We start from the raw sequence: 26,803 nt of genomic DNA, 5'->3' as shown, positions 1-26,803 counted from the left end.
CACGGAGAAGCCAGAGCCTATCCTGACAAGTGCCTGGGGTCCAAGCAGAGTATTCCGTAGGTGGGACACCAGTCCCTGGCAGGGCACACACACACACAGTCACACTCACGGCAGGGCCAACTTTCCCAGAGGTCAGTCAACTTACCAGTATGTGTTTGACTGCAGAAGATTGCCACAGGGACTGTGGGAGCAAACTGGGAGAACCTGGAGGATCCCCACAAGAAATGGGGGAGAACATGCAAACTCCACTCACATGGCACACAGAGAATTGAACCCAGGGCCCCAGTGCAGTCGGTATCTTTGACCCAAACGCATCCTCGCCTCGCAGAGGCTGCCAGACTGGAATATTCCAGCAAGGACTGCTCCATTACGGAGGGGGTGTGACCCTGATCCAAGATCCTGATCTGCAACCCACATCTTTGCATGTGGGCGTCCTCTGGGTACCTCATTTTCAGGATGGACACGGTGTTTGGCATGTAATGTCTCAGCACTGCACTAATGCTGTTTGTGACATCTGAAGGAGATTGGAGATTGTCTCAGTAAAACGTCACATCCCAGTCTGAAGCTTGATCACGCTCTGCATGAGACTATCATACGGCAACACACATGTTCCTGTTAGGAAGCAATATGTCATCTTACTGCAGAGGCGCCACAAGTTTCAGTTGAATCAATGGGGCCTATACACTGGCCATGCAGCTCAAAGAAGTCTTGAGGCTAATCATAAGACTTTATTGATCCCAAAGGGAAATTGAGGGATCGGATTAATCAATTAAATTAAGATCAGACAAGATTACTTTATTAGCCATATACAATTTCTTGAATTAGGAATTGCTCTTTTCGCATACCCCAGCTTGCTCTCCATAGGACACAGGCACACAGACAGAGAGAGAGAAGCTTGGGGTCAGCCATTTAGACAGCACCCCTGGAGCAGTTGGGGTTAAGGGCATTGCTCAAGGGCCCAATGGATTAGGATTCCTCTGGCGGCCGTGGGATTTGAACTGGCTACCTTCCAGCCACAGAGCCACTGCCCCGCCCGTTAGGGGTAAATACTTCCTGGTCCCAGTTTTTATGTAAAGGATGTTTGCAGTACATGCAACATGTGAATCACAATTAACTGGATATGTTCAGAATTTATGTCAGTTTCTTCTTCAGGGCAGTGTTTTCTGTTTCACCAAGGAAACACAACATGAAACATCAGAATGCAGATTTTATTTTAATCACACTGGTATATATGCATCTCTCCCGATTCTGGTGCATACTAAGGTATGCAAGACAATTGGTAGATTTTGTAAGTTCCTATAACTGGTCACAACACAAAGAAAACACACAAAGATTGCAACAAGATTTCAATGACATTTTTATTGAACTTTTATTCTCTTACAGTATTTGTAACCCTACATAACCTTTTTCATTTATTTTGTTAATTTCTGTTTCATGTTCATGTATATGTGTATCATGTTCTGTTCGTGTTCACGTCTGAATCTGTCCTCACACTCATTCACATGGTCGGCTGAAGAAGAGTCAGTGTCAAAGCGTCAGTCACAAGCAAGCCAAAATCAAATACAAAAAGAAAATAAAGGACCAAAAAGGGATCTCAGGGTTATCCAGTATAGCATATATCAAATCTGCAGAAACACTTTCTACAGCCCTTTCCAATTCTGTCCTCACTCCCCACCTCATTACAAGTACGTGATCCATCCTGAACCATAAAACTCTGCTCTGTGGCACATATGAAACATGCATAACTACCCTGTAAACTGAATTGGAATACATACAATAAGTGTTTAAAATATGCAACATAACAGCACAAACACCTTGCATAAAAGCTCTGTAAAGGAAACAGTAAAATAATAACACCAAGACGTATCGGAAATGGAAGCAAGACAGGAAGGAGGGAATTAAAACAGACTCGAAGGATCAGTATATGGATGTGGCTATTTTAAGCTACTGGCTGATCCTGATTTGTGGAATTCATGACCGAAGACAACGAACACTTCTGCAGTGTGAGAATACAACTATCAACACATGAAGTTAGTGCTACAACTTGCAACTGGATTTGTTCTTCCAAGTTTCTTGATTGATATGTAAGAAACAAACCTGTGCTTAAAATTCCACCAGATTTGTAGAATATTCCCAACCACTTAAACGAGAAGGGTGGATTTATCCTCTGTCCGCACAAATGGGGGGAGGTTTCTATTGCTATATCTGCATGGTTCATGTTTTCACAGTTTGATTCGGGAGGTCTGTAAGGAGATTTCTTTAACTAGAAATTCAGAAATTCCGCCAGTCAATTTTATCCCATCCTAATCCCAGCTGACTAATGTCAGTAACCCCCACTGACCACCAACATTCAAAGAAGACTGGAAAAAAAAAAAATCTGCAAAGCTGGTGAACAGACTGTGGAAGTCTAATGACTGACCAGAGGTTCGAAAGCCCAGAAATACTTTGTGCTGACCATTCTGTGACCACAACCACTGAACTGAGACAAAAACCAGAAGAGCTTGCGATCGCTCGACATGGAAGAGCCAAGCAGGTGCTGCCCAAAAACCGTGGCTAACTTCTGCAGCATGCTGCCATGAAAACAGGGAGGTGCACCCTCAGCACGGCAGGTAAGGTTCATACAAAAACAATGACCAAAACTCCGGATACAGATACCATGGCTTCCATCACTAGCAGATCTGAAAACAGTACTACACAATAAATTAGAAAAACAGATCAACCCGACAATTAAATAATTCTGATCCAATATAAAGAATTTAGTGCAAGAACAGTAAAGGACACCACTTTTTTTAAAAAAATGTAGCAGGTAATGTAACTTCATCAGTTAAGCAAATAAAGCAGCAAAGTTTGCACAAACAATTGTGCACATTCAAGTACAAAACAAGAAGTCATAAAGACCAAGAAGATACTCAGACAAACCTTCAGGGACTTTATTGGTCAGATTGGCACTTCAGTGAATAGAGGAGTGCATTACTCTTTTTTGTTCCAAACAATATTCTCACATTCTTCTTGTGGATATGTTTCCTGTTATTTACATCTACAGGTGCAAGTAAACTCTGGCTCGCCAATCCAGTAAAAAGCTCTCGGGCTCCACCCTAAAGCAAAAGGAGATGTTTTTCTCCATTCCTTCTCATTTAGACATTTTTATTAGTAACACACCTGTTGCTTAGTTATTTTTACATGCCAGTGTATGGCACTTTCTTGTAGAACTTTTTTTCCCCCCAAAATACCCAACACCTATAAAAAAAAATCCAAGACCTAGATGTATAAAAACATCTCATTTTCAAACAATCTGGAATATAGCCAATTGACAACGTAGAACTAAAATGTACAAAAACTGTCAATAAAAAAAAATACTGGAATATTAATAGATATTAAAAGGAAAACATGAAGATGGGGAACATTATCACAGGGCTGCAACCCAGCTGCATTTTTGCATAGTTAACAGCCTACACATCTGAGCTTTGAGGGCAGTTACTAAACCAGCAGAAGTGTCTTGTATCTGTGAACAGCAGCAGGACAGAAAAGCAAATGAGAAACTAGATTCTCACAGAAAGCACGCCCAGCTCTGCTGTAACGCACTGTGGGAGCTTTCTGAAAGGATGAGAATGTCTTGCAATATTGAATGATTCACTCTGGATAATCATTCAAACATCACACAGAAGGCAAAGGCAGCTGAACCTCTCTCACAAATATATGCATAGGTACAAATCACACCCTTAAATAACATACATTCATAAACACACACACAAATTTATATACATATGCGCACACACACGACATGCATCCTCTGAAATGTCTTTTATGGTCAGCTAAATCGGCCATTCCTTTTACAAAACCGTGTTACACCTTTTTAGACTTTTTTTAGAATTTAGTTTTGACTTTCAGTTGCATCAGATGTTTTAAATTGTGCTTGGAGTACAAAGCCAACATAAATTAAGCCTAGTAAAGATACGATAGTGGTACTTTTTCCTGCAAAGAAGAAAACCATTCTTAAGAGCGAGCCCTGAAAAAGTTAGTCCTTCTGCTGCAAACAGAAAACACATGCTACTGCTGTATCTACATCTCTGAAGCGTGTTCACACTCGAAAGGAACAAATTCTCAGTAACTGCACATCCTGATACTTGGGAGCTTACGGTAGACGGCAAAGCTCACAGGCCTCTCTAGTACACAAATGTGGAAACAGACCTCTGCCTGGATCACAGCAGGCTGGGACAGTTTGCTTCAGTGGCATTGACTCAGAACAAGGCAAACGAATCCTCCAGCCTGGAGCTGGCCACCAATGAAACTGCCAGAAAACAGGGCCAGGAGCAGATGCATGGAAAACAATGAACCGGCCTGTCAAATCCAGTCCGAGGACTAGTCAATCAGCCCAGCAAGAGAAAAAACTGAACTCAGCTCAGCTTGGGACATGTGCTCTCTCCGGCAGCTGGGCTGTCTTAAATTTGAATAGCTCAGCTCCATGTCCACCTCTTCAGGGCAAGCTTCACGTGAGAAATGGCATCTCAAGACGTGTGTGGAAGACACTAGAAGGGGAGGCCTAAAAGCATGATCTCAACCTCGCCAATCTCCACCTCCCATCACCTGGAAGTCTCTCCGTGAGCTCGGCTGAGGTCCCGGAGACACAACAAGGACCTCCAGGGGAAAAACGCCTCTTAAACCCGAAGATTATTTGGCTGATTCTTAAATATTGCAGCCCCGCCTCAGAGGAACAACAGAAGAACATACATCGCTCCGTGTACCATCAGGTGTGGCAAGAAGGTGAAACTGACCTACTTTGCTTTTATAGCCCTCATTTGGAAAACAAGCTCAATTGCCCAGCAGATGTTCTTTAAATGCTCTTCTGGGTTCTGTTCAAGCCTTGCTCAAAGGACTAGACCGGAACAACCTTTAAGAGCGTTTTGCAGTCGTCACTGTAACACTCACTAATCCAAAGGCAACAATCTGCCGAGTGTGTGGATGAAACAGCAAAACCTCCCGTTATTAGTATTCTTCCCAAAGCCCAACCACCCAGAAAAGAAAATGCTGAATTTATAATACTTAGGATAAAATGCACACAAGGGCATTTGAACCAATCTGGAGTGCATTACAAGATACAAGTGTCAGTTTGAGACAAGAGCAGATTTTGCAAATCTGAAATGCTCGCCTCTGGAAGGGTTTCTCAGTATGAAAAATAAAAGATAGAGAACTGCAGCCCCCAGGGCCCCGTTCAGGAATTTAACAACGTCCTGAACTGTTGTTCAAGCCACCAAGATCACATGTCTTCTCTGTACTCTTGCAGGCTTTAAAAAAAAATTCCCTTCGGGAGCTGCTCGGGCCTGGGGAGCTGCAAGGTTGAACCCAGTGGAAAGCCGAGTGTATAGCCAGCCTCGCTCCACCACGAACACTACTCAGTGGCCGCACCTCGCTGCTGAGGCCTGCCACATGCCTAAAGGAGACATCTGCAACGCGGCTCATTGCGTAACCTCCTCTCGTGTACGAAGCGGACGCCGGAGGGAGCTGCCATCAGCTCCGGTGAACGAACGCGGACACTACAATCTCTCCCTCACACGTCTCCAGTCAGTCAGTGTCACACCCACACCACTCGTCTGCGGTCTGCCTCCCCATCCACGGCAGAGGTAGAGAAAAACGCTTCCATAATCTCAGGGGAGGACAGAAACTGTTCTCCCTCAGCAATTGGAAAAAAAAAAACGAGTCACAGTATCTTTCGAGGTAATTACATTTTCATTTTTTTAAAAAAAAAAGCACAAACCACACTTTTGAAATTTGTTTTCCATTTATCAAGATTCTCTCCACCTAAACTCTCCTCTCTTCTCAGACTGAAGAGATTCTCCAATACCCCCAGATATGACGTGGGGTGTGAATTTTTCAGATGCTCCCTCCCACTCCCCTCCGCCAGAAAGAGAGCCCTAGTGCATTTAGTGACAAACTGCTAAAAAAAAAAACATATCTGCCAAAGTTAATAAAACCGCGTTCACCTTAATCAACTAGGAGCAACACTAAACTCAGAGCCCCAGAAACGTGCTCCTTTGGGTCTACATTATGGAAGCTATTTTCTTCTAGTACGATGCAGTAATGGCTAGGTGTGTGAAGTGTCTGCATGTGTGCAGTGGTGTGTGCTTGTGTGTTACATCGGTTCAGCTTTTACTTGTCTTAAATGTTAAGAACTTGTCCCTTGCCAAAGCTTGGATTTAGTCAGCTCATTAACAGAACGAGGAAACAACAACAACAACAGCAACTATGGTAAGTCATGAATTATTTACAGCAAGAGCCTTGTTTTCTTCAAATTCAGACCATCACTGTCAAAACCGAGAAATTCTCCACTGCTTTTCTTGGATGTGCGTTTTCATCTGATGCCTATAAACCACCTTCTGCAAGTACTTGCAGGCACGTTGTTTCTCTTACAACTTCAATTTACAGCTACTGACTGTGCTCCTCTTCCCAATGGACATGCAAATAAGATCTGAACAGATCACAAAAGTTGCCTTACAATCATTTTAGAACAACATTGATGATAAAGTCTTATTCCGTTAACTCTGAAGATCATCAGGAAAAGGAAAACTGAATCCAGCAGCAGAGCACATTTTTCTAGGTAGTGGGGATTACTGAATTTAGAAGGACTTTATTCAGAAATCAGCAGATTGCAAATATGAGTTCACACGAATTCAGTAATAAGAATGAATAATCAGCTGCAATCATAAAAAACATCTTTAATTGTTCATGCGGTAAACTGGGACAACTTTGTGCACTTGTAGCTTAACCTTTTTTATGCCATATTAAGATTATTACACAAAGTCATGAGAGAGAAGTTAGTGCTTTCTATTGCAATTACTTCAACATTCAAACACCTATATCTTATCGAAATTTGGGAGTTTCCTACAAAATTAACTGAGCCGGTCTAATTCAATTTTGAGTCAACACTGCGTTTACTTGTTTTGCCAGACAAAGCTGCGTTGTCCTTTAAGACCACACAGCAGACACCACACCTCTGTGCATTCAAATCGATTTTCTTTTTTGTGCCCAAGTAGCCACTTTTTTCAACCACAAGAAATTCCTTGAAAAGTGCAGAATGTGTGCTGAGAAAAACGCATATTAAATTTCAAAGCAGTTCCAGCTTCTTTCTAGAAACTCTACCGATTCCTTCATTACAAGAACTACAGTTCCCAAGAGTCTGTGAAAGCTTGCACATGCTCCTTGATATCGATTCTGCCGATTGTACCAGCTAACAGAGCAGCAGTATCAAGCGTAACGGAAAACAAAACCCTGCGGACTTCCGAGAGCCAAGAGGAGGAACTACGGCGAAAGTGCACGTGCACCAACTATGAAATTTAATTTCTTCAATTCCCTTAAACACTAGTGCTTTTTCCTGCTCTTCTGCTAAGACAACACCAAGTCAAAAACACACACATTTCATATCTAAACGCAACACGCTGGCTCTGTAAGGTTTTCTTCGAGGTGGCTGACGATTCCATGTGCTCTACACCAAGAATTTGGCAAGGGAGGTAACACAACATCTTATATATTATAACACCATGCGAAAACCCAAAGTCACCCAGCTGACGCTGCCAGGCCTGTGCACCACAGCCTCGTATTTACATTACTCGAATTTGAAAACCGGAAAGCCGAATTTTGACTCTCACAATATATATATTTATATATAAAAAATAAGCTCAGTTTCAGAAATGTACACAATCTGTGGCTATAGCCTGCACAGCACCTGGTAACTCAGGCGGGAACTTTTTTCTTGCATTTTATTTATTGTTAATAATTACACGGCACACAACGTACATTTTATCACTACTTTACCAGCTTTTGGATAGCGGTTAACCTATATATATAGATGCTTTCCTTTCTAATCTTTCACAGGGTAGCCAAGACCCTGCACCCCCCCCAGTACAAACCTGCTGTCCACACCCTTCCTCACACCGTCACTTTCAAGAAAAAAAAAAAGTTAAATTAAACCAAATCAAGTCAAGTCTTTCACCATTTCCCCCCCAAAAAAGGAAAAAAAAAGTTTGTTTTTCATTCAGAATCAGTAGCAAAAGAGCAAATGATTTGCCATTGATATTCAGTGCCAAATCTAGGACACGTATTAAGCTACTTCAGAAAGCACAAAGTCTGAAAGTAGGATACTGGCTCCTGGAGTATTAGCAACCGGGCTCACTGCATCTGCTGAACATGGATTTGCCAAAAAAAAAATGTTTTGAAAAGATGCCATTTCTTAAAGTGGCTTAAAGAAATTGTAAAAAGTACTCAACCCACAGACACCAATTTTCTCTCAACGTCTAGTCTGCCATTACCCCCCGCTTGTCAGGCTGGGGAAAGAGCATCTCTCTTGGAAAAAACTGCCTGGTTTTAATGCTTAGAGTAACTACGCCAAACCTCCCCCAGCCTCAGAGCAGACGCTGTCCCCATCACGGAGCGCCGAGGCCCTCAGGATTAGCTTTGCAACCGAACCCCCCCCTCTCAGTGGAGAACCGGCACGTGGCGAGGCCGGCTTCTCTCACGAGACTCGACTGAAGAGAAAGAAACGGGGCCGCTGTGGGGGCCGCGCGGGGAGGATGGGGTTCCTCGCGGTGCCTCGGCTCTCTGAAAGCGGCGGGCTCAAGCAGCGTGCGCGGGCCGAGGCCCTGGTGGTCTAGGGGTCTGGCAGGGGGAGTGTGCGGGCGCCTCACAGGCCCGGTTGCCCAGCGTAGTGTTTTGGAGAATTATTGAAGTTTGACTTTTGCGGCGGCGGTGGTCTTGTTTGTTTGTTTGTTTGTTTTTTCGCGCGGTTCGGTGTCTCCCCCTCGGCCAGGGCGGTCAGAGCTGGAAGCCCTCCATCGGGGCCTCCTGCTGGGGGAAGAGGTACTGCTGCTGGCTCGCGTCCACCTGCGGGGCCAGGCTGGCGTCCTCCTCTTCCACGCCGAAGTAGTGCTCGATCAGGTCGAAGGCCTTCTGGTAGATCTCCTGGTTCTCGTGGCTCTGCAGGAACTCGATCTTGTCCAGCCCTGAGGGGAGAGAGACGTCCCAATTCCAGATTTGCCCAACACCGCAATTTATTATTCTTTCACACAAGTATCGGAGATCTAGTTCATCACGAGGGTTGCTCCTGACTAGATAAGTCTGCAGAACTGCTCACTTGTCAACAAATAAACAGAAGGAGGTGTGCAGCACCGTTTAATTTTTCAGCCAAGTCACCAATTTACTGTTTCTTTGTAAATAAAGGAACAAATACCCCACTTTTTGGCGTAAGACCATCTGCGTTAGTTTTTTTTTTTTGAGAGGAACCAACAACGCATGCTAAAGCCCATATTTCTCGCACAGGGCCCGTAGAGGTTTCTCCAACACGTCGAGGTCACAAGACCAGGTCCAGTAGAGAGGAAGCAGCATGCATAAAACTGTCAGAACCCGAAAGAGCAAGTGCTGATAAGAAGCTGAAGAGGGTGTGCAGGTGTGCAGACATACAGGCAACAAGCAGAAAGACAAACCGACGGACAGAAAAGCAGATTTACAAACAGGCCACCATAAACATCAGAGTCGGTGCCAACATCTGTGCCTGTTCCAGGAAAAGAACAGTCTCGTCACACATGCCACTCCATGAGGAGAGGAAAGAGGAACAGCGGATCGTCATTACCGTAGGCCTCCTCGATCAGGCCGCAGTAGGGGTTGATGCCTGTGCCGTTCTGCTTGGCTTCCTGCTCGCCGAGCCGCAGGATGTTCTCCAGCCCGTTCAGGGCCACCTGCACGATCTTGGAGTCCATGACAGTGAGCAGGTCGCAGAGCGGCTTGATGCAGCCCAGATTCACCAGGTACCTGCGGAGACAGCCACTGTACAACCTGATCTGCTGTGCGAAAGCGCTCGTTCCAAATCAGTCTCCCTGCAAAGAGCCGGTATCTGTTGTATGTACGAAATTCAAACTGTACGTAACGTCCCTTGAAATTCAGTCTGTATGAGACCTGAGAAAGACAGCAGATGTCATGCTGTTGTTGATGGAATTAAGGAGCTCACCTGATCTGTTCTGGTGTTCCCCCCGATGTGGCGTTTGTGATCGCCCAGGCAGCCTCTTTTCTCGTGCGGAACTCGGCTTTCTGTAGTATGTCTATCAGCACAGGAAAGATGTTCGCATCTATGACAGCCTGGGATTCAGAAAGAAACAAGCGAACCCACTTAGCCTGCATAGCCATTCTGAACACAAGCCACACGCGATTCCTTCAGGGTGTCCGCTTTATGAAATGCAGAAGCAAAACAGCAAGGTAGTGCACCACAATGGGCCTCGAGACCTAATACGTCTGTGCACAGAGTATGACGATGGGGATTGTAAATGACAGCCCTGTATTGCCCTTCAATCTGTATCAGAGAGGCTGGTTACAGTCTTGTCTGCTACCTGTATCTGTGCTCTGTTTCCTGCTGTGATGTTGGAGATGGTCCAGCAGGCTTCTTTACGGATGGACTCCTTGGGGCTGCTCAAGAGGTGCAAGAGACAGGGCAGGGCTGAGCAGTTCAAGACCACCTGCACAACAAAGCACACAAGCAATACGCATGAATCAACAAGACCTTCTCTTCCATTAGCTTGCCTGCCCTCTCGTCTCTTCTAAGTCTAGTGTGCGAGCTGACTTGTTCTTATACCATGACTTTTAAATGGGATCAAAGAGAAAGGAATCCAGCCCTCAACTGGACATAACCTCTCACATGAACAAGTAGTCTACAAACACCGATTTAACAAACTACAGAACAAACGGTGTTGTCTTATAGAGCTTGGACATCAAAGAAAAAGTAAAATTGCTTAATTACCCCATATTCCCCTGTGTATTGGAAAAAAAGACAAGCCACAGCTCAATGCAGTGTGTGGGAGCCTGGATTCTGAACAATGACTTACCTGTGTCTGGATGTCGTCTCCTGTCACAATATTCCCTACAGCTCTCAGAGCCGGGGAAGCCACTTTGTAGTCTGTGTGCCTTGGGAGAGAAGAGAGCTTGGGAAGATTACTCAGGATTTGCTTAGCAAACATCACAGCCAGTACGTAGGTCTACTAGATACAAAGATCCATCCAGGACAGGCTCACTCTGCCAGCTCTCGAGTGGCTCAGCCGCTAAAGACACTCAAACGCAGATAGAGCTGTATGACACAGGACACGTGGGTTCGAGCCTGGTCATGCGCGCAGCCAACTGTGAGTGGGATTCCTCAAGCTGCGGAGCACCATTGGCTGAGCGATGCCGGGGCAGGGCTTGGTGTAAGTCAGCTCCCGGCAACACAGCGACCCCCTGCTTTTGCGAGGAACAGGCCTCTGTTCCGCTAAAAACACCTCACAAAGTGGTTTATCAGCTGCAGCATTTTACATTCAAACTGCCTTTTGATTCCTTCAAAACTTGTAATTAAGTGCCTTCAAATCGGCGCAAAACGTCCTGTACAGAGCTGTGCCGAATGACTCCAAGGATGGTGGGGTGGATTACACTTCCCAGTTCTCCCTGCGTGTGGCGACTGGGAGCTGAGACACGCAAAACATTCCACAGCTGAATCCATATGGGGTGGATAAAAAAAAACAATACCTGCAATTTATAGAGTCAAAAAAAGGTACAACTGCGTGTTAGAAATCGTCTTCTCTTTCTGAAAGGGCTCCAGGAAGAGGATGCAGACATTCAGTGAGAATATAGAATGAGATGCAGGTGGATTCAGTTAAACGTGCAGCACTGCTGCAATAAAGAGGGCTGAAAAACTCAAACGCTGTGTCCAACTCTAAATTCCTGAGACCCAAAGCTTAATGTTTTCCCAACAGAAAACGTTCAGGATCTGCTTTAAAACGGACCCTGCTATTTCAGCATCGCTGAAAAGAGAAAGGGAAGGGACTAACCCCACACTGAAAACCAGCAGGCACCCACCTCCTTCAGTTTAGGCCATGACACTAGGGTCTTACCAACTTATCGAACACTCCTATCCAAGGGATACAATTTGAACAATTCAGGTGAAGGATCTTGTTCAGTGTCAAACAGCAATGTCTTGCCTGGAATTCGAACCCACTACCTTCCAGGTGCGAGCCCAGCACCCCACCCACAGTGCCACACTGCTGCCCCGGTCTACAGTGTCCTTCAGTGTCCTCCGATGGCCTATACATAGCAGCAGGAAATGAAGCCCGTCAACGGTGGGCAGCACCTACATCAACAGCTCCACCAGTCTCCTGCACACCCCCGAGTCAATCACGGCCTGGATCTTCTCATTGGGCCCATCGGAGAGGTAGGACAAGGCCCAGCACGCGTCGGCGAGCAAATCCGGGTCGCTGCTGAACAGGAGTCTGGACAGGACCGGCAGACAGGGGGACACCTGGAACACAACAGTCAAGGCGTCACCTTCTCCTCCTACCGCCACCAAGTCCGCTGAAAAGCCGCGACAGGCGACATGCCTTATGCTCATCTTCCGCGGGCGGTTTGCGGGATTAAGGGTCGAACCAAACAGTATGCACCCATATACACAGTTCCAAAAAACAAGAAGCTTTTTATTCTATCCAACCCAACGTCCACTGTGACCAAACTGGGAATCAAATGCTGAAACGAAAGCAGAGCAGTTCAGAACACAAATTCATAACCAACACGGAGCTAGAATAAACCTTTTTGCAGATAAAGATTCTGTTATACGTGGATTTGGATGATCATGGTAAAATTAACCAAAAGTCGATAAAATCAATTTATTTTTAGAAGATCAAGAATGTTTCAGAATTTTAACTACAGCTGCATTTCTAAAGAAATGTGCTTTACTTTTCTTTGATTCTCTGTGACTGATATATATATATACTGCATTAGTCTATAGCAGATATATGGACTAGTGCAACAGGCATTTCTGGGCCAGGCGTACGCCTTTCACTGAGGCACTCTGCAATCCAGAGGAGTGGTCCGGAGAGCAGAGCACAGAGTGTGCCGACAAGCTGCCTTGCAGTGGTCTCACATAGCAGCCAATTAAAGCCTTGCTGTTCACGGCTGGTTACTGTGGAAACCACTAGTGTACGCATGCCTGACCCTAATGGGGAGGGATTGCACAGCAATAAAAGCCCACCCTGGGCTTTCCAAGAAACTCAGCTGGTAAGATGATCATTATAAGACTGCAGGGGTTCGAGTCTGCACTACTGCAATAAGATGGACATAACATGCATCCTTTCCATCAGAGGCCAAGACATATCCAAACACCACCTGATCTACGTGTGGTGTGTAAGAGCAAGCCCTGTGGTATGCTGGCTGCCTGTGAGTCTGTGGTCTGGCTAAACCAATTGACAACTGCTGCAAGTGCAGAGGGTACACAGGAGGAAGAACAAGATTCCCCATGTGTGTTCGCTGAAAAGCACGTGAACAAAACCCCAATTGGTTGTGTGACAGCATGATAACATACCTTCTCAAAGTCCGGGGGCGGGCTCTTCCCCCTGCACAAGTTAGAGAGGGCCCAGACTGCGTTCCTGGTCATCGTCAGCCGGGTAGATTTGGTCAGCAACCTTAAAGAAGGACAACCAGGGGTCAAACGCACCTTCACCCACCACGCCTCATTTCACTGAGAGGTACAGAAGAAGCAGGCAGCATATTTTGACCGTAGTTTGCAAAACCACAACAAATACGACATAGCTACTTGCCAGGCTGAATCATTCAAGTAGGTTTATATCCTGAGTGCATATAATCACAGCAGAAACCGAAGCACTTTTCTTTCCCGACGGCCCATGTACTTACATTAATAGTGGTGGAAGGATGTTGCAGCTCAGGACGTAGTCTCTACACACTGCGCTGTCTCCTGCAATGTTTCCTAGAGCCCACACGGCCTGAAGATGCAGGGAAACTCCGCTTAAGTTTTCAGTTCAGTATAACTTTGAATTTCTCATCAATTGGCTAAAGCACAGCTACAGCTATTTCAGCCAGCCAACGCTGAAGAATTACCAGCTGTTGCTAAGATGATGCCCAATGCTGCCAGCACCTCCACAGTGCCCTCGGTACCTAAACCCTTCACAACAAAACCAGCTACAGAAGCCAGAGGTGTGACACCTCTGAGATGTAGAGGCAAGAGTTTTAACGACTGAAATCACTCGATCGCCCGGATCCCCAGAGCACGGTACAGTGCGGCGGTGGCTGTTCACCTGTTCCTGCACGTCCTCGAAGTCCGAGTTGAGCAGCTCAATGAAGATGGGCACAGCCCCCGCCTCAATCACGATCTTGGTCTGCTGCGAGGTTCCAGACGCAATATTTGTCAAGGCCCAGGCAGCTTCAAACTGGGGGGGGGGGAGACGTTACGAAGTCAAATATTAGATAAAAGTTGTATTCCCCCATGGGTCTGAGGTTAAAGTCACACTGTCCGGTAGATTTTTTATTTTGTTCTGAAAAGCTAATAGTTAAATTACGAAAGAATTACGAGGATGATGTTCAAACACTACCTACCAATTTGTTTTAATGATGAATTTACTTTCCTGAATCATTTAACAATTAATCAATCCATTTTAATCGCTAAAACTATGACTTGTTCTTAATGGGAAACCAGGATGATTATATTCAACGACAGAGGTGCACAAACTGAACTTTAGAGAACAATCAGATGTACTCTAAGTGGACACAGGGGCCAGAACAGCCCTTTTACTGTCTGTCCTCAAACCTGAAGGAAACCACAAGTGACACCAAATCACACGACAGCCCCACACCTGTAATGTGCAGTTGACACTTTTTTTCAGAAACTCCACAAACCGCTCCACAACCCCCGGTGTGTTGATAACTTCATCGATTGGCGGGTTGGGTTCTGTAAGAGAGCACAAGAAGTGGGAAGAATGAAGGGCAGAGCCCAGGAACACACCGGCTCCTCACATGGCTCGACATGGAGCAGGGCACTGCTGTGTGAGAGGAAGATGGGGCTCCCAGGCCTAGCCCTGGTGACCCACACAACAGCTGTTTTTTTAGCTAAACAACCACTTAACCTAAACAACAAGGAAGCTTTGCATTTTGTTTCTGATGGCAGGTTGCATGCAGATCTTGAGTTTCTTATGAAACCCTTTAGTAAACAGGTACTTCCTACAGGCTTAGAAACTGAACCCAGAGTTTAAAGTAAAACTTGGTTTAGGTCTATGAAGGGCTGAAGAGCTAAATTATTTAATGCAACACGAAGCAACAGGTTTGTGGGCTCCCAGGACCAGGACTGGGAACCGCAGGTTTCGGTAGTATGAACAAGATACCTTTCGACAGCAGCTTTCTGAATTTCTGAGTTGTTGAGAGCTGGAGCTCAGGGTCCTCTGAAAAGAGCATCTCCACCATGTCTCTTGTGATGACTCCCTCCTGAAACCACACAGAGGACAAGTTCACCCCCGACTAGGGAATGCAACACACAGGTTCATCATACTGGCCAGCGAAGGAGGAGCTGAACAGAAGCCATCTCTTCCCTCTGAACCTCTTCCACATCCTGTTACAGAGCCGCTTCACCCAGACAGTCTCCAGAACCGAACCACTGGTCCAAGTGAAGCCTGCCGGGCACTGCCACTCACCCCAGGTGTGGTGGAGCTGACGAAGGAGTCCATCAGAGGACTGTCGAACACCCCCGCCTCGTCATTCAGCATCTCCACGTTTCTCCTCTTGAAGAGCTGAGGAAAGTGGGAAAAAAAGTCTTGAGATGAAATAATCTGCACTATTAATGTGATGCAACATTTTGTGATGAAAGTATGCCAAGGATTAGCAAATGCGCTACTTTTCTTAGACAGCTGGGCTAATGCACACGTTCACATTAAAATTGTCCATCCCAATTTCTAGTATTCCAATATCAGACCCAACATGCCCTGCAGGATCTGGATAAACCGCTGATCTCATCCCGGATTGTGCCAGGAGACACAGTCTAGGTGAATTTAGAGTCCTACCCAGCCAAGTCCCCAGGTCAGGCCGGACCGTGTGTTGAACTCCTGTTTTGACACATGTGGTAAAAGAAAACAAAGAAACTTGGAATTCAAAGGAAGGCTACCTGCTGTTCTCGTTTCTGTTTTCTCAGCTGGATTCCCTCTTCCTCTCTCCTCCTGCGCATCTCCTCCAGGTTCAGTGCTTTGTTCTTGTACCGGTTCATTCTGTAATTATCTTTCGCGGGACTCGCTGTGGTTTCTGTCAAAAGGCAACAAAGGACACAAACGCTCAGACACCTGAAGCCCTCGCCCTGTATTTATAGATTTGCACATTGGATTGAAACAAAAGCAGCTCTGCAGCTGCTAATCTGCAATTTCATGAATCTTTTCACTAACTGATACCCAAAAATCAACACGGCTATTTCATCACCACACTTTTTCACCACATCCATGCAGATCACCTTCCCAGGAATCACCTGTTGTCCAACGTGATGTATCCCTCACGTGGTATTTCCTGCTTTCCAAGGCAGAACGGGGCAGATACGTTCCACAGGTTTATCTTTCAATTCACCCTAATTCCTGTCTCGGTTAGCTTGACCAAAGAATTCCAGGGGGAGAGTAAGAGGAGGCACACTGAGGACAGACGCATGAAGAACAGGGCAGCTGACTGACGGGAGAAGAAACTGCTGCGGTTTCCAGCAAGTGTGAGCCTGCCTGCCTGCAGTCCCGGCCAAGGCCGAGTCACAGCGGGGAAGCTGTATTCACAATAGCTCGCCTGGCCTGTACTTCCAAAAGAAGAGCCCCTCAAATGAATAACGAGGCCCTTTGTTTTATCTGTTCACAAAGTTAAAACAGCATGTGCATTCATCAGAAGTGCCAGAGTCAGTAACTGGAATGTAATATTAATCTGCAGTGAAGTAAGTAAGGGAGATGTGTGAGTGCTATATTCAGCACTGAGCACATCAGCTACAGCAGACAGTGTACTAAGAACAACAGAAAGCAGGAACACCGTGTTCCCTTCTAGACAATCTTTCTAGGAAACACTCAGGACACGCACAAAAGAAGAAGTATGCATCTGTGAGCTGAGGATATGAGGGTATTTCTCAAGAACTGAGCCGGTTTATTCTCTGCACGGTCCTTTCCGATTACAAAAAGCTGTGCCCAATGTAGCTGCCTATCAGAAAGAGGAAGTGGCCCATTGCTTCCAGAATAGAACCCAGACATGGCCAAAGCCATAGAGGCCGTTCTCGTGACAAAAAAAAACTGAACAAAAAAATTGAACTGCCCAAAATATAAACAGTCATTGATGATACTTCTGAGATTTCCTTTCCCTACTTGACAATTGTTACATCTCATATTTGTGACGGATCACAATGTTAAACCCCATACTACACAGCAGCCTGTAGGTCCCTGTGCAGAATCTACCAGGTCAGGGATGTCCCTACATGCACAGGGGTGCAAACTCCTGTTTTTTGCCTTTTTTCTTCATCAAATCCATTTCTATATTATCCCGCAACATATAAAACCTGAAAGTTAAAAAAACAAGGGAAATGTCTGCACCTGAGGAAATAAATATCTTAAACGCACTCACAATGGGCTTGAAAGCAAAGCCGAATGCTGTTTCCGGTTGTGACAGGTGACAGGCCTAAACGCTGTTTATCAAGCGCACAGCTAACGTCTGCAAAATCAGTCCTTCGGAGTGTGGAAAAACAAATGTGAAATCCTGACCACTTCACAGCACGTTAGCCTAAAGACTGCTGTAATGACCACAGACAGCACACTGGGCTGAATCACAAGTCAGTCACTTGGCAAAGAGAACAAATAGCTTTATTCACAGATAATCACACGGGATGAGTTGCATAACTCATAACATCACTTTATTAGCGTTCGAGAGCTGGGAATGTCTGGGCTTGATTGATGAGGTTAACACTTAATGCCTAAGCCAGGCTCTCTTTGAAATCAACTCTTTGAGCACAATTTAACAACAACAACAACAACTTCACTTTATTAGCCCAATACAATTTCTTGCATTAGGAATTCGTATTTTCGCATACGAGACACACAGACAGGGAGAGAAGCTGGGGGTCAGAACGCAGGGTCAGCTGATGTACAGCGCCCCTGGAGCAGTTGGGGTGAAGGGCCTTGCTCAGGGGCCCAACGGAGTAGGATTCCTCTGCCGGCTGCAGGATTCGAACCGGCAACCTTCCAGCCACAGAGCCACTGCTCTGCCCTTACTCTCGGCGTCCACCCTCAGCTTTAGTGCGGGCAGGCAAACGCCCAGCCAATCGTGAATCATCCGAGGATTGCTCAGAAGAGTGAGGCCAGGTAGCATAGTTACTTTGCAACAGGATTCCAAATTTGTGTCTAGGTAACCGTGACTCAAGCAAGAACTTTAACTGATGTCAAACAGACTTACAGAGACAGGTACCACCAAAACCTTAAGCTACGGTACGTGGTACCCTTGTAGTGTAAAAACAAGGAACCTTAACTCCCAGCACCTCTGAAACCTCAACAGACCCACTACTTCAGAATGAAGCTTTTTAATACTCTGCCTTTTTGAAACCAACTCAAATCAGACTCTCTCATGCCACAAGCTTGACAGTGCATTTAAAGAAAGTTGTAAAAGAGGTAAAATGTAGAGATTAGGGTTGTGTGAAATGGAAAAATGTAGAATCTGGAACAGAATTAGACTGTTGTGATACAGGACTTACTTGATCAGTAATCTTTGGACTGACTTCACAGCTGGAGCATACTGTGGCACAGCATGTCTGAACTCAAGGCTGTTCACCACTTTATTTGTTGTAATTAGTTAAAAAAGTGGCATACTCGTCAGAATATCGAACAGCTAGATCTGCTTAAATTAGTGTACTGGATTAGCTAAAACAGAGGGCACCAATTCCTAAGCCTAGGATTTCAGGCAGTCCCCGATTTCTTCTAGTGATGCAATCAACTCTCCCAAGTGCTGAAGAGACCCGAAACCATGAACAGCCTGTGATATCTGATAATCCCAGACTCCAGATGGTAGAGCTGCAGGCTTCAAAAATAAAACGTTATGGCTTCGGTACAGATATTACATGCATATCACTAATTTTAGAAATTATCACGTTATTCTGGCCTTGGGTAACCAGGGATGCCTCCTTGTGTCGAGTTTAACCCAGCTTCAGCGATCCCGTTTTAGTTCTCTGGTCACATGGGCCTTGCAAAAAAAAAGAGAAATGCTCGGCATGTCAGCCTTACTATTCTGGATGAGTGCTCCTGGCTCAGCCTCAGCGGCTCTGCCAGGGGAAGATGCAGGAGCCCTTGAAGCTCCCACATGGGAGCTGCCAGCTCCTCCACAAGAGGAGGAAGCCCAGCAGGCACACTGTCGGAGGCTCAGTCAAGCAGAGGAATCCCTGCGACCTGCCCTGCGCCTGCTTCAAGCGAAAAAACAACAGTACTGATGGGCAGACCGAACGAGCCTCTTGCCCCGAACGCTTCTGTAGCCCGCTCCTGGCTCATGTCACTGCCTGACTGGCCAGGGCTGTGCCAGTGTGCCACCTGAGAACGATGAGCATGAGCAGGCACAGGCCTCATTCCACCCAAAACAGTGACTCCTGCAGGTCTGCAGCCTCTCCAACTGTGCGGCCAGATCAGCTCAGGCCTGAGTCTCCAAAAAGGCCAGTAATCCTTTCGGTTCAAATGCACTGTCTCAGCTCTCCTAAACTGCAGCAGCACCATAAAGAATATTTTAATGCTCTTTCTGCTGAGGTTCTACCATTGATTCATTTCTGCACACGATTCAAGTCAGTGGTTACCGATTATTAATTAGCTTCTGCAGCCACACGCTGCTCGTCTGGAAGACAAACGCTCTTTTTTTTGGGCACACAGCAGAAAGAGGCTAATCTATTTACAGTGCTTTCAATTTGGACTCCCAGCTCATGGCCCTGCATGTTTTATTAGATAATTAAAGATAATCTGCAGAGCCTGCAGGCTAAAGTACCACAGTTCTTTTGAAATAAACTGTTTACACCAAGAGTTGTGAGAGCAGGGAGCAAGTTGCCCAGCCTGTTCTAGAAGCCAATACCCTGGCTTCTTTCAGGAAATATATGGATGAGATTCTAAAAAAATCTATTAATTGCAAACAACCAGAATCGGCTACATGGGCTGAATGGCCTCCTCTTGTTCCTGATCACTGCCATGTTGTTAAATACGGGCTACGACTATCTCTTTCAGAAAACGCATTCCCTTACATACACCAGAATGTGCACGATCTGACTGAGTAGAAAATGTCCTGCCGCAGTGCTTGTAGAACATCAATTTCTGAACTTGCAGGGGAACCTATTATTTACTTACTATAAACAGGACATGCATGGGCTGAAAAGAAATTCAGAGATCTTTAAGAACGGAAATAAGAACGTCCTAAAGCCTGCCCAGAATCCGAGCTGCTCTGGTCAGTTACATGATCAAATCAGCTCACTAAATTGATCCTTGAAAGGTGACTTCCAACAGGCTGGACTGTGGTTCTTCAAGATCACGCCTGCCCATCACAGAAATTGCTGAGGGCCTGAGCAGCAGCAGGTCCTGCAGGACAGTGCTTCATGTCTGGCAGGAAGAAACCGAGTACCTGGTGTCCTCTAGCAGGGCACGTGAACAGTGCTGCAAACACACACTTGTTCTGCACAAGCTCTGGCAGAAACCAAGTTCTGCCTCAGATTCACAGCCGGCCAAGCAAATCAGGGGTGAAGCCAAGTGGAAGAAACGGGTCTGTTTCTGTCACCATTTCTCTGCGGCAATAATTACTGCCTTTTGCCCAGAAGTGCCATCAGACACCCCTTAAAGTGAAAGATCACAGATTTTAAAAAGCTGGACCTAAAACATCCTTTGTTCTCCCTGTGGAAGACATCTGCTGAAAATGTGTTGAGAGAAGCCAGGGTTCCAGACCCCCACAACACAGGCCGTAAAGTGAGTGCTTTCTGTTCGCAGTTTTAAATGTTCACACAAATCACTCACACCCGCCCAACAAAAACGCACAAATTTGCTAGTAGTTGTACAAGCTTATTGTACACACAACACTGCCATAAGAAATCAGTTCTCTCAGACATGCTGTTATGATACTGTCAGACATGCTGTTATGATACAGTAAGAGGCAGCTATTAGCTCTTTAATAGAGCTACTAACTACCAAACAATTTAGATGGGCCTTATACCTCGTTAAAGCATTTCCCATGCCTGTAGTTTAACTGTGACCCTTCAGCATGAGCACCTGCATCAGGCCCTGCAATGCACAAGGCCAAGCTAGGAGCTACTGCCTCATTGCCATTTGTTGTCCTATGTACAGACAAACCTGTCAAAACTACTCGTTTTACAAAGGCAGGGGAATGAATTAGAAAAGCAATTTAAAATGGGGCTAGTGCATGACATAAAATGTCATTCTGCAGATGCTAAAGCAGCTTGAGAGAAATTGGGGGTGAACTGGTGAACTGTGCATCAGCAACTAGTCCATTAGTATCACTTACAGCAAGATAACGTTTACATTACAGGTTGATGCAGAGTCAAAGCGGAGTCAATCAGTTGCAGAGATGAAGCTGGACCCAGGAAACCCATCTACCTTATATCCTGGAGCACTTTGCCTCCTGCAGTCTACCAACTTGTCATCCCCACAGGGACTGAGTCAACCAGAACCAGGACTTTCTGATACTGCTGAGCATGTCAGCAGCATCTTTTGATTTTTGAACCGCAGGGTCACATCAGGGAGAAAAAGCTCCTAAAATCTAAACTGGACAAGGCAGGCAATTGTTTGATGCATTCAACATGGTGCACTTCAAAGCCCTGAAACAATTCGTCTCACAATTTCCTTCTATAAGTCTAAGACACAAAGCCCTGCTAAAAGAGGAAAGAACAGAAGCAAATTCGGGATGGAAGACCGATAACTATAAGCTAATAGGACCATATTCCTGACCAAGCAGCTTTAGGCCTTCATCGAGCAGCTGTGTGAGAGCTGGCAGAAGGGATGCTGTTCCATCACAATAGGACTGAAAGAACACAAGAAAGATTACAGACAAGAAGGGGTCATTCAGTCCAGCAGGCCAATTGGTAGTTAGCAGCTAACTGGTCCAGGGATCTCGCTCATGTGGCCGTTTCATGAAAGAAGCCAGGGTATTGTTTTCCCACAACAGGGCTTGTTCCAGGCACCTGTTTTCAGCTCCGGTGGAAAAGTGCCTTGAAAAGAACAGGGAGACACCTACTATCTGCAAGCTGCTTGGGACCGAAAAACTCAAACTCAGATTAAGATAAAATATATAAAATGTAAGGTGCAACTAAGAGATCTAAAGCAAAACGTCGACTCACTTCAAACTATGCAACTGAGCTGCATGACACAAAAAGTATCGAAGATATAGAAGCACTTGAAAACGATCGCTTCAGAGTTACCAGCAGCAGAGCAGTTAGCAGCTCCGTCTGTTTTTCCATGGAACCTGTGCTCCTGGTCTGGGACACGCTCAGGGAGCTGGGAGGCAGGGCCAGACTGCAAACACGGATATCTCAGCGCAGACGGCACCTGCCTGGGCTTCCTTCTCAGGTACGAGATCAAACCGGACAACTTCCTTCCAAACGAGCAAACTCTCCGAGAACCTCCATTCCCTTCCTAAAAGGTTCAGGGGTGACTGCGACCTCTTCCGAAACCGCTAGCAGGAACTGCATCTCCCTCTGGCACTTCGCAATTCAACACCCCACCGTGTTCTCCAAACCTCAGGACAAACGTACAGACGTCCAGTTCATTTTTTAAACACACAATGCTAGATCAGAACCACTGTAATCGGCTAGGAATGAACAATCCAAGGAAGTCTGAAAAGCCATACCAAGAAGAGGGTAATTGTTTTTTTACACAAAAGACCTAAATTCAGTCAATACATGTGTAAGTGATCAAAAATACAAAATGTTCTATGCGCTGTAAAATGTATGACCCTTAATTTACATTTAAGCTGCTGAGAAAACAATGCATCACATATATATGCTTGTGACCGATACACTGTGATACCTTCAGCAGCCCCAGACTATTCACTCTGGGTCAGAGCTGTCCAGCAAGTGCCAAGGCCTGCTAGTCGGTCTTTAATGCCAGCAGGGCCTGAAGAGCAGTGAGAAGCAGTCAGATGGGTCCAGGCAAGCCAATAGCAGTCTGAGTGAGGTCACAAGGAGCTGAGCTGGACTGAAACCCTGCAGTCGCTCCTCCAGAACCACACCTGGACACCCCTGGTCCTGTGATCTTCACGTCCAGGGAAAGTGCCATCCTGGGCATCCAGAAATGAGGAATAACGGATCAATTCAGTCTTTTTGGACTGCCCCATCCTGGTCCTAGAGATCCACACTGCAGCGGAGCCCCTGACCTATGAATCCTTAACTGGACAACAAGTTGCCTGATTGGAACCTCTGCAGGTTTTTTTTATCCTGGTACTCAGAGGTGGTGCTGCACACTGGTGGTTGTGGAGGGGAGTCCCCATTACCTGTAAAGCACTTTGAGTCAGCGAGTCTAGAAAGGCACTATGTAATTGTAAGGAATGACTATTATTATTGAAGGCTGTAGATTTTACTGACAACTTAATAGTTAAAAGGCAGCCTCATAAATCTTGAGGAACTCCAGGGAAAGAGGTTTTACTTGACCTATCATTAGCTATATTAAAGGAGCGATTACTTGAGTGCTCAGGTGGCAGAAACACTAACGGGTCTGTGGTTCTGCAGGGCCAGAATCGAAACCCCTGGCTTAGAGACGATCAAACCCAGGACACCTCCGCATTTACTGGTCCCTTACGACTCTGTCTGCAGTTATCAAATACGATGCCGCAGAGGAACAGTTCACGATGAATATCGGGGGCCACCGACTTTCAGAAATGAAGCGTTTCCCAGCTAGGGTGAAGAATATACTCGAGAGAGCTTAAGCACATGAGTCACTGCCTGACTCAAGAGCCTTGTGCAAATATGAATCAGATCCTGCATGAACAAAACAGACCTAAAAACGTGTGAATAGAAACCGACCCGTTTAAGTCAGACAAAGGCAAATTGAATTATATCTGAAAAACCGGGCACAATTAGATCCTTTAAATCAAACTCCATTCTACTTTAGCGATACTGCAAAAAAAAAATCTAAATCAAATCGGGAGATGATTCCCTCTTTCTTTAATACAGAGGTTTCAAAAGACAAACTAGAGAGAAACGGCGGTAGGCCTGCCAGTTAAAATGTCGGAAGCCGCCACACCAGCGGTTCACACAAATTTAATGTATGTGGAAATATTGTAATTCTTGAAACGCCGTTTTCGATCCCCTCCCCGCAGTTTCTCATACGACGTAGAGGATATATGAAGAAAAACAAATACTGTGTTGTACATCCTACAGGCCAAAAAAGAAACAAGAAAAAACTTCTGATAATGGAAATCATCGGATTACTAAAAAGCCACAACACGTCTAGTACTAAGACAGTGCATAATGAGCCACTGCTATAAACATCCAAATCAAGATCACGTTTTGTAGGGTTTTTTTTATTATTATTTATGTTACGTACCATGCAGACAGATGGAGTGACACTGTGAGAGTGGGTAATATTAGGGAGCGTTTCTGCAATTTTTCCGCCTATGGCTGCTGTAAAAGGTGTTTTTTTTTCCGCTCCCCTCCCTTGGAAACAGCCGCACGGCCTCTCCTGAGCTCAGGCCCGTCCACACAGGGCCCACACCCGGGAGCCGCGCCGAGCCGCGCCGCGCCACGCCACGGACCCGTCCCCAGACAAAACCTGCCGCTTGAGTCGAAACGGATCCCACCCCACCCCTGCCCCGTTTTCCAGCAGAGACAGGGCCGGGGTTTGACAAGCGTGATCTCCCCCCCGCCACCAGCCCGCACGGCTGAGAGAAACTGTGACCCGGGGAATCGGCCCGTCTACCGACGCCCTCTCTCCGCCTGCTCTGCGGGGAGCTACACGCTTTCAACTCACCCATTGCGGCAGATATACGTCCGGTGACAGCCCCCCCGTGTCTCTCTTCTGTCCCGATTTCTGTTAATTTTAATCTCACACCCGCTCTCCCTCCCTTCCAGAATTTGCTGTCCGCAGACAATATGTCGGAAGACGACGGAAGCCCGGAGCAGCCAAATGGCTCGTCGTCGCGTTTTAGAAAAAGGTGGGCGGTTCAGAGCCGGCGATTGCTCGGCGAGGAACTACGCCTGAACAGCTCTGCTGACTGATGCACGCATGCCGATGACAATCCAAGTTGAAGCATTCATTCAGAGCTTCGCAGTTAGATAATAAATGATGCCATACAAATTACTCACACGTACGAGATGAAAAAAACTCTCTCTGAGAGTCAGTCCTTATTTTAACTCCCAAGTAGTAATAATAATAGTAATAATAATAAACTTTATTTTATATAGCGCCTTTAAAGGTGGCTTCTCAAAGCGCTTTATAGAATGACAACAACAATAAATAAAAAGAATACACAAGATAATACACAAGACAGCTAAGGTTCAGCTTGTAGTGTTAATTTGTCTGTAGCCAAACAGCAATTGCAATTTATGCGTGTTCTGGCAGTGCCTATCTTGAAAGAGCTGTCAGATCTTGAGTGGGATATTATGGTCAGGATAAGTTGTGTGCAATCCTTCCTTGTCATGTCTTCCTAAACGTTTTTTCAGCAACATTCTCCAAGGATTCAATTGTCTGTCTGACATTACTAAAGAAATTATAAAACCAGCCAACACCTATCCGAGCACCTAAAGAAAACACTCCAAACATGCCAGCTGCACACAGAACGTGCCACTGTCCAGAATCGAACCCAGGACTTGAGAGCTGCGAGGCAGCAGGAATAATCGCAATGCCACCATCCCAGAAACAAAGACATTAACCATGTCTAGAACACAAAATTTGTAATGTTGTGTTAATTTCACAGGAACTCGTACCTTGATTATTATCAACAGAAAATCCAGAGAACTGATTCATTTTCGATGCATTTAAAGCTTAGGCCCCTACATTTCAGCAATCCAGCTGCATCAAATTAAACTGTAACAAAGTCCGTGAGGGGTAGATTGGTGAACGGCTTACTCAGCAGAGTCAACTCAATAATCACTCACACAGAGCACACTGATGAACTGTCCATCACAACGCACTCTGAACAACAAAAGAGCTGGTTATCTGCAAGATAGATTATCTTCAAAACAGTCAGAAACTGTCCTCCATCTGAACGTCAAGCCCACAGTGCCTTTGCTCTTTACTGTGCAATCAGGTGTCCAGGATAGGGACGGAAATAAAGATGATCTTGAATTTATTTTGGCTGCGACATTTGTACCCTGAACCACAGTCGCAGCCCAAATTGTTTTATTGGCATCCTTCATTGCAAGCAATTGTGAGTAGTGCATTTGACTTGGAGGATTTCTATTCTTCAGTTACAAATTATTCAGCTATATCTTTCCAGGGGTTTAATGAATAGCGATTCATTCTGTTCACCGGTGGTAAGGATTTTCAGGCAAATCGGCTGAACCTAGACTACCAATGATTTTATCAGCAGTTCCAGGTATATCCAAAACACTATCTTGCCTCATAAATTGGAGACAGTTGTGTTTTTCTGTGCTTACATTTGGACTCTGCACCCAAGTGCCATCTTTGAAGAAGAAACAGAACAAACATTCCAAGAGAAGAAAAACATCTTCATTTGCCGTTCAAACACTTTTTAACTGAGAGAAGCAGTGATGAGACAAAGCCAGCAGTCCAAGACATCTGGAGCCACAATGTGTTGATGTGTTGACATTTGCAAAAGAGTATCAGGGGAAAAAACACTATCAGACTGATGCAGTGTGTCATTTTATTTTCTTTCAGATCTTTTTTATTGTTGGCAAAAAATCTTCGGAGACATCTGTCCCAGCCAGTGCCACATACTCTGAGGATGCCCACACATTTCTACCATTGTACTGTCTACACACACACAACCCCAGCACACAAGCGTTCAGTAACACCTCAAATACAACCAAAGAAAGAAAGGAAGACTC

The 26,803-nt window shown here is 45.6% G+C and overlaps 1 protein-coding gene across 3 annotated transcripts; it reads right to left on the bottom strand.

The window, feature by feature from the left end:
• Nucleotides 1–1,340: 1,340 nt before the first annotated feature.
• kpna6 (karyopherin alpha 6 (importin alpha 7)) lies at nt 1,341–24,920 on the bottom strand. Of its 3 annotated transcripts, none has more exons than XM_015348653.2 (14): nt 24,765–24,920; nt 15,938–16,071; nt 15,471–15,566; nt 15,165–15,264; nt 14,640–14,734; nt 14,085–14,216; nt 13,684–13,772; nt 13,355–13,454; nt 12,135–12,298; nt 10,860–10,938; nt 10,368–10,493; nt 9,992–10,119; nt 9,617–9,795; nt 1,341–8,990 (listed from the first exon to the last, which is right to left on the bottom strand). In XM_015348653.2, exons 1-14 carry the CDS (start codon nt 24,766–24,768, stop codon nt 8,803–8,805), a joined length of 1,614 nt encoding a protein of 537 aa, XP_015204139.1. In that variant the 5' UTR covers nt 24,769–24,920; the 3' UTR covers nt 1,341–8,802. The 3 variants fall into 3 exon arrangements, with proteins under 3 accessions (XP_015204139.1, XP_015204140.1, XP_015204141.1); XM_015348654.2 differs by lacking the exon at nt 24,765–24,920 and adding an exon at nt 24,342–24,712; XM_015348655.2 differs by lacking the exon at nt 24,765–24,920 and adding an exon at nt 16,289–16,496.
• Between the last annotated feature and the right edge of the window lie 1,883 nt (nt 24,921–26,803).

This window comes from Lepisosteus oculatus, chromosome 11 (assembly GCF_040954835.1).
Source record: "Lepisosteus oculatus isolate fLepOcu1 chromosome 11, fLepOcu1.hap2, whole genome shotgun sequence".
NCBI lineage: Eukaryota > Metazoa > Chordata > Actinopteri > Semionotiformes > Lepisosteidae > Lepisosteus > Lepisosteus oculatus.
This window is presented reverse-complemented; position numbering and strand designations above follow the sequence as displayed.

What these genes read in the sequence shown, in the direction of transcription:
- kpna6 (XM_015348653.2), bottom strand. An exon ending in AACAGAAACGAGAACAGCAG is followed by an intron (nt 15,567 to 15,937) that starts GTAGCCTTCCTT and finishes CACTTTCCTCAG; the next exon opens with CTCTTCAAGAGGAGAAACGT. An exon ending in CAGAAAGCTGCTGTCGAAAG is followed by an intron (nt 14,735 to 15,164) that starts GTATCTTGTTCA and finishes GCTCTCTTACAG; the next exon opens with AACCCAACCCGCCAATCGAT.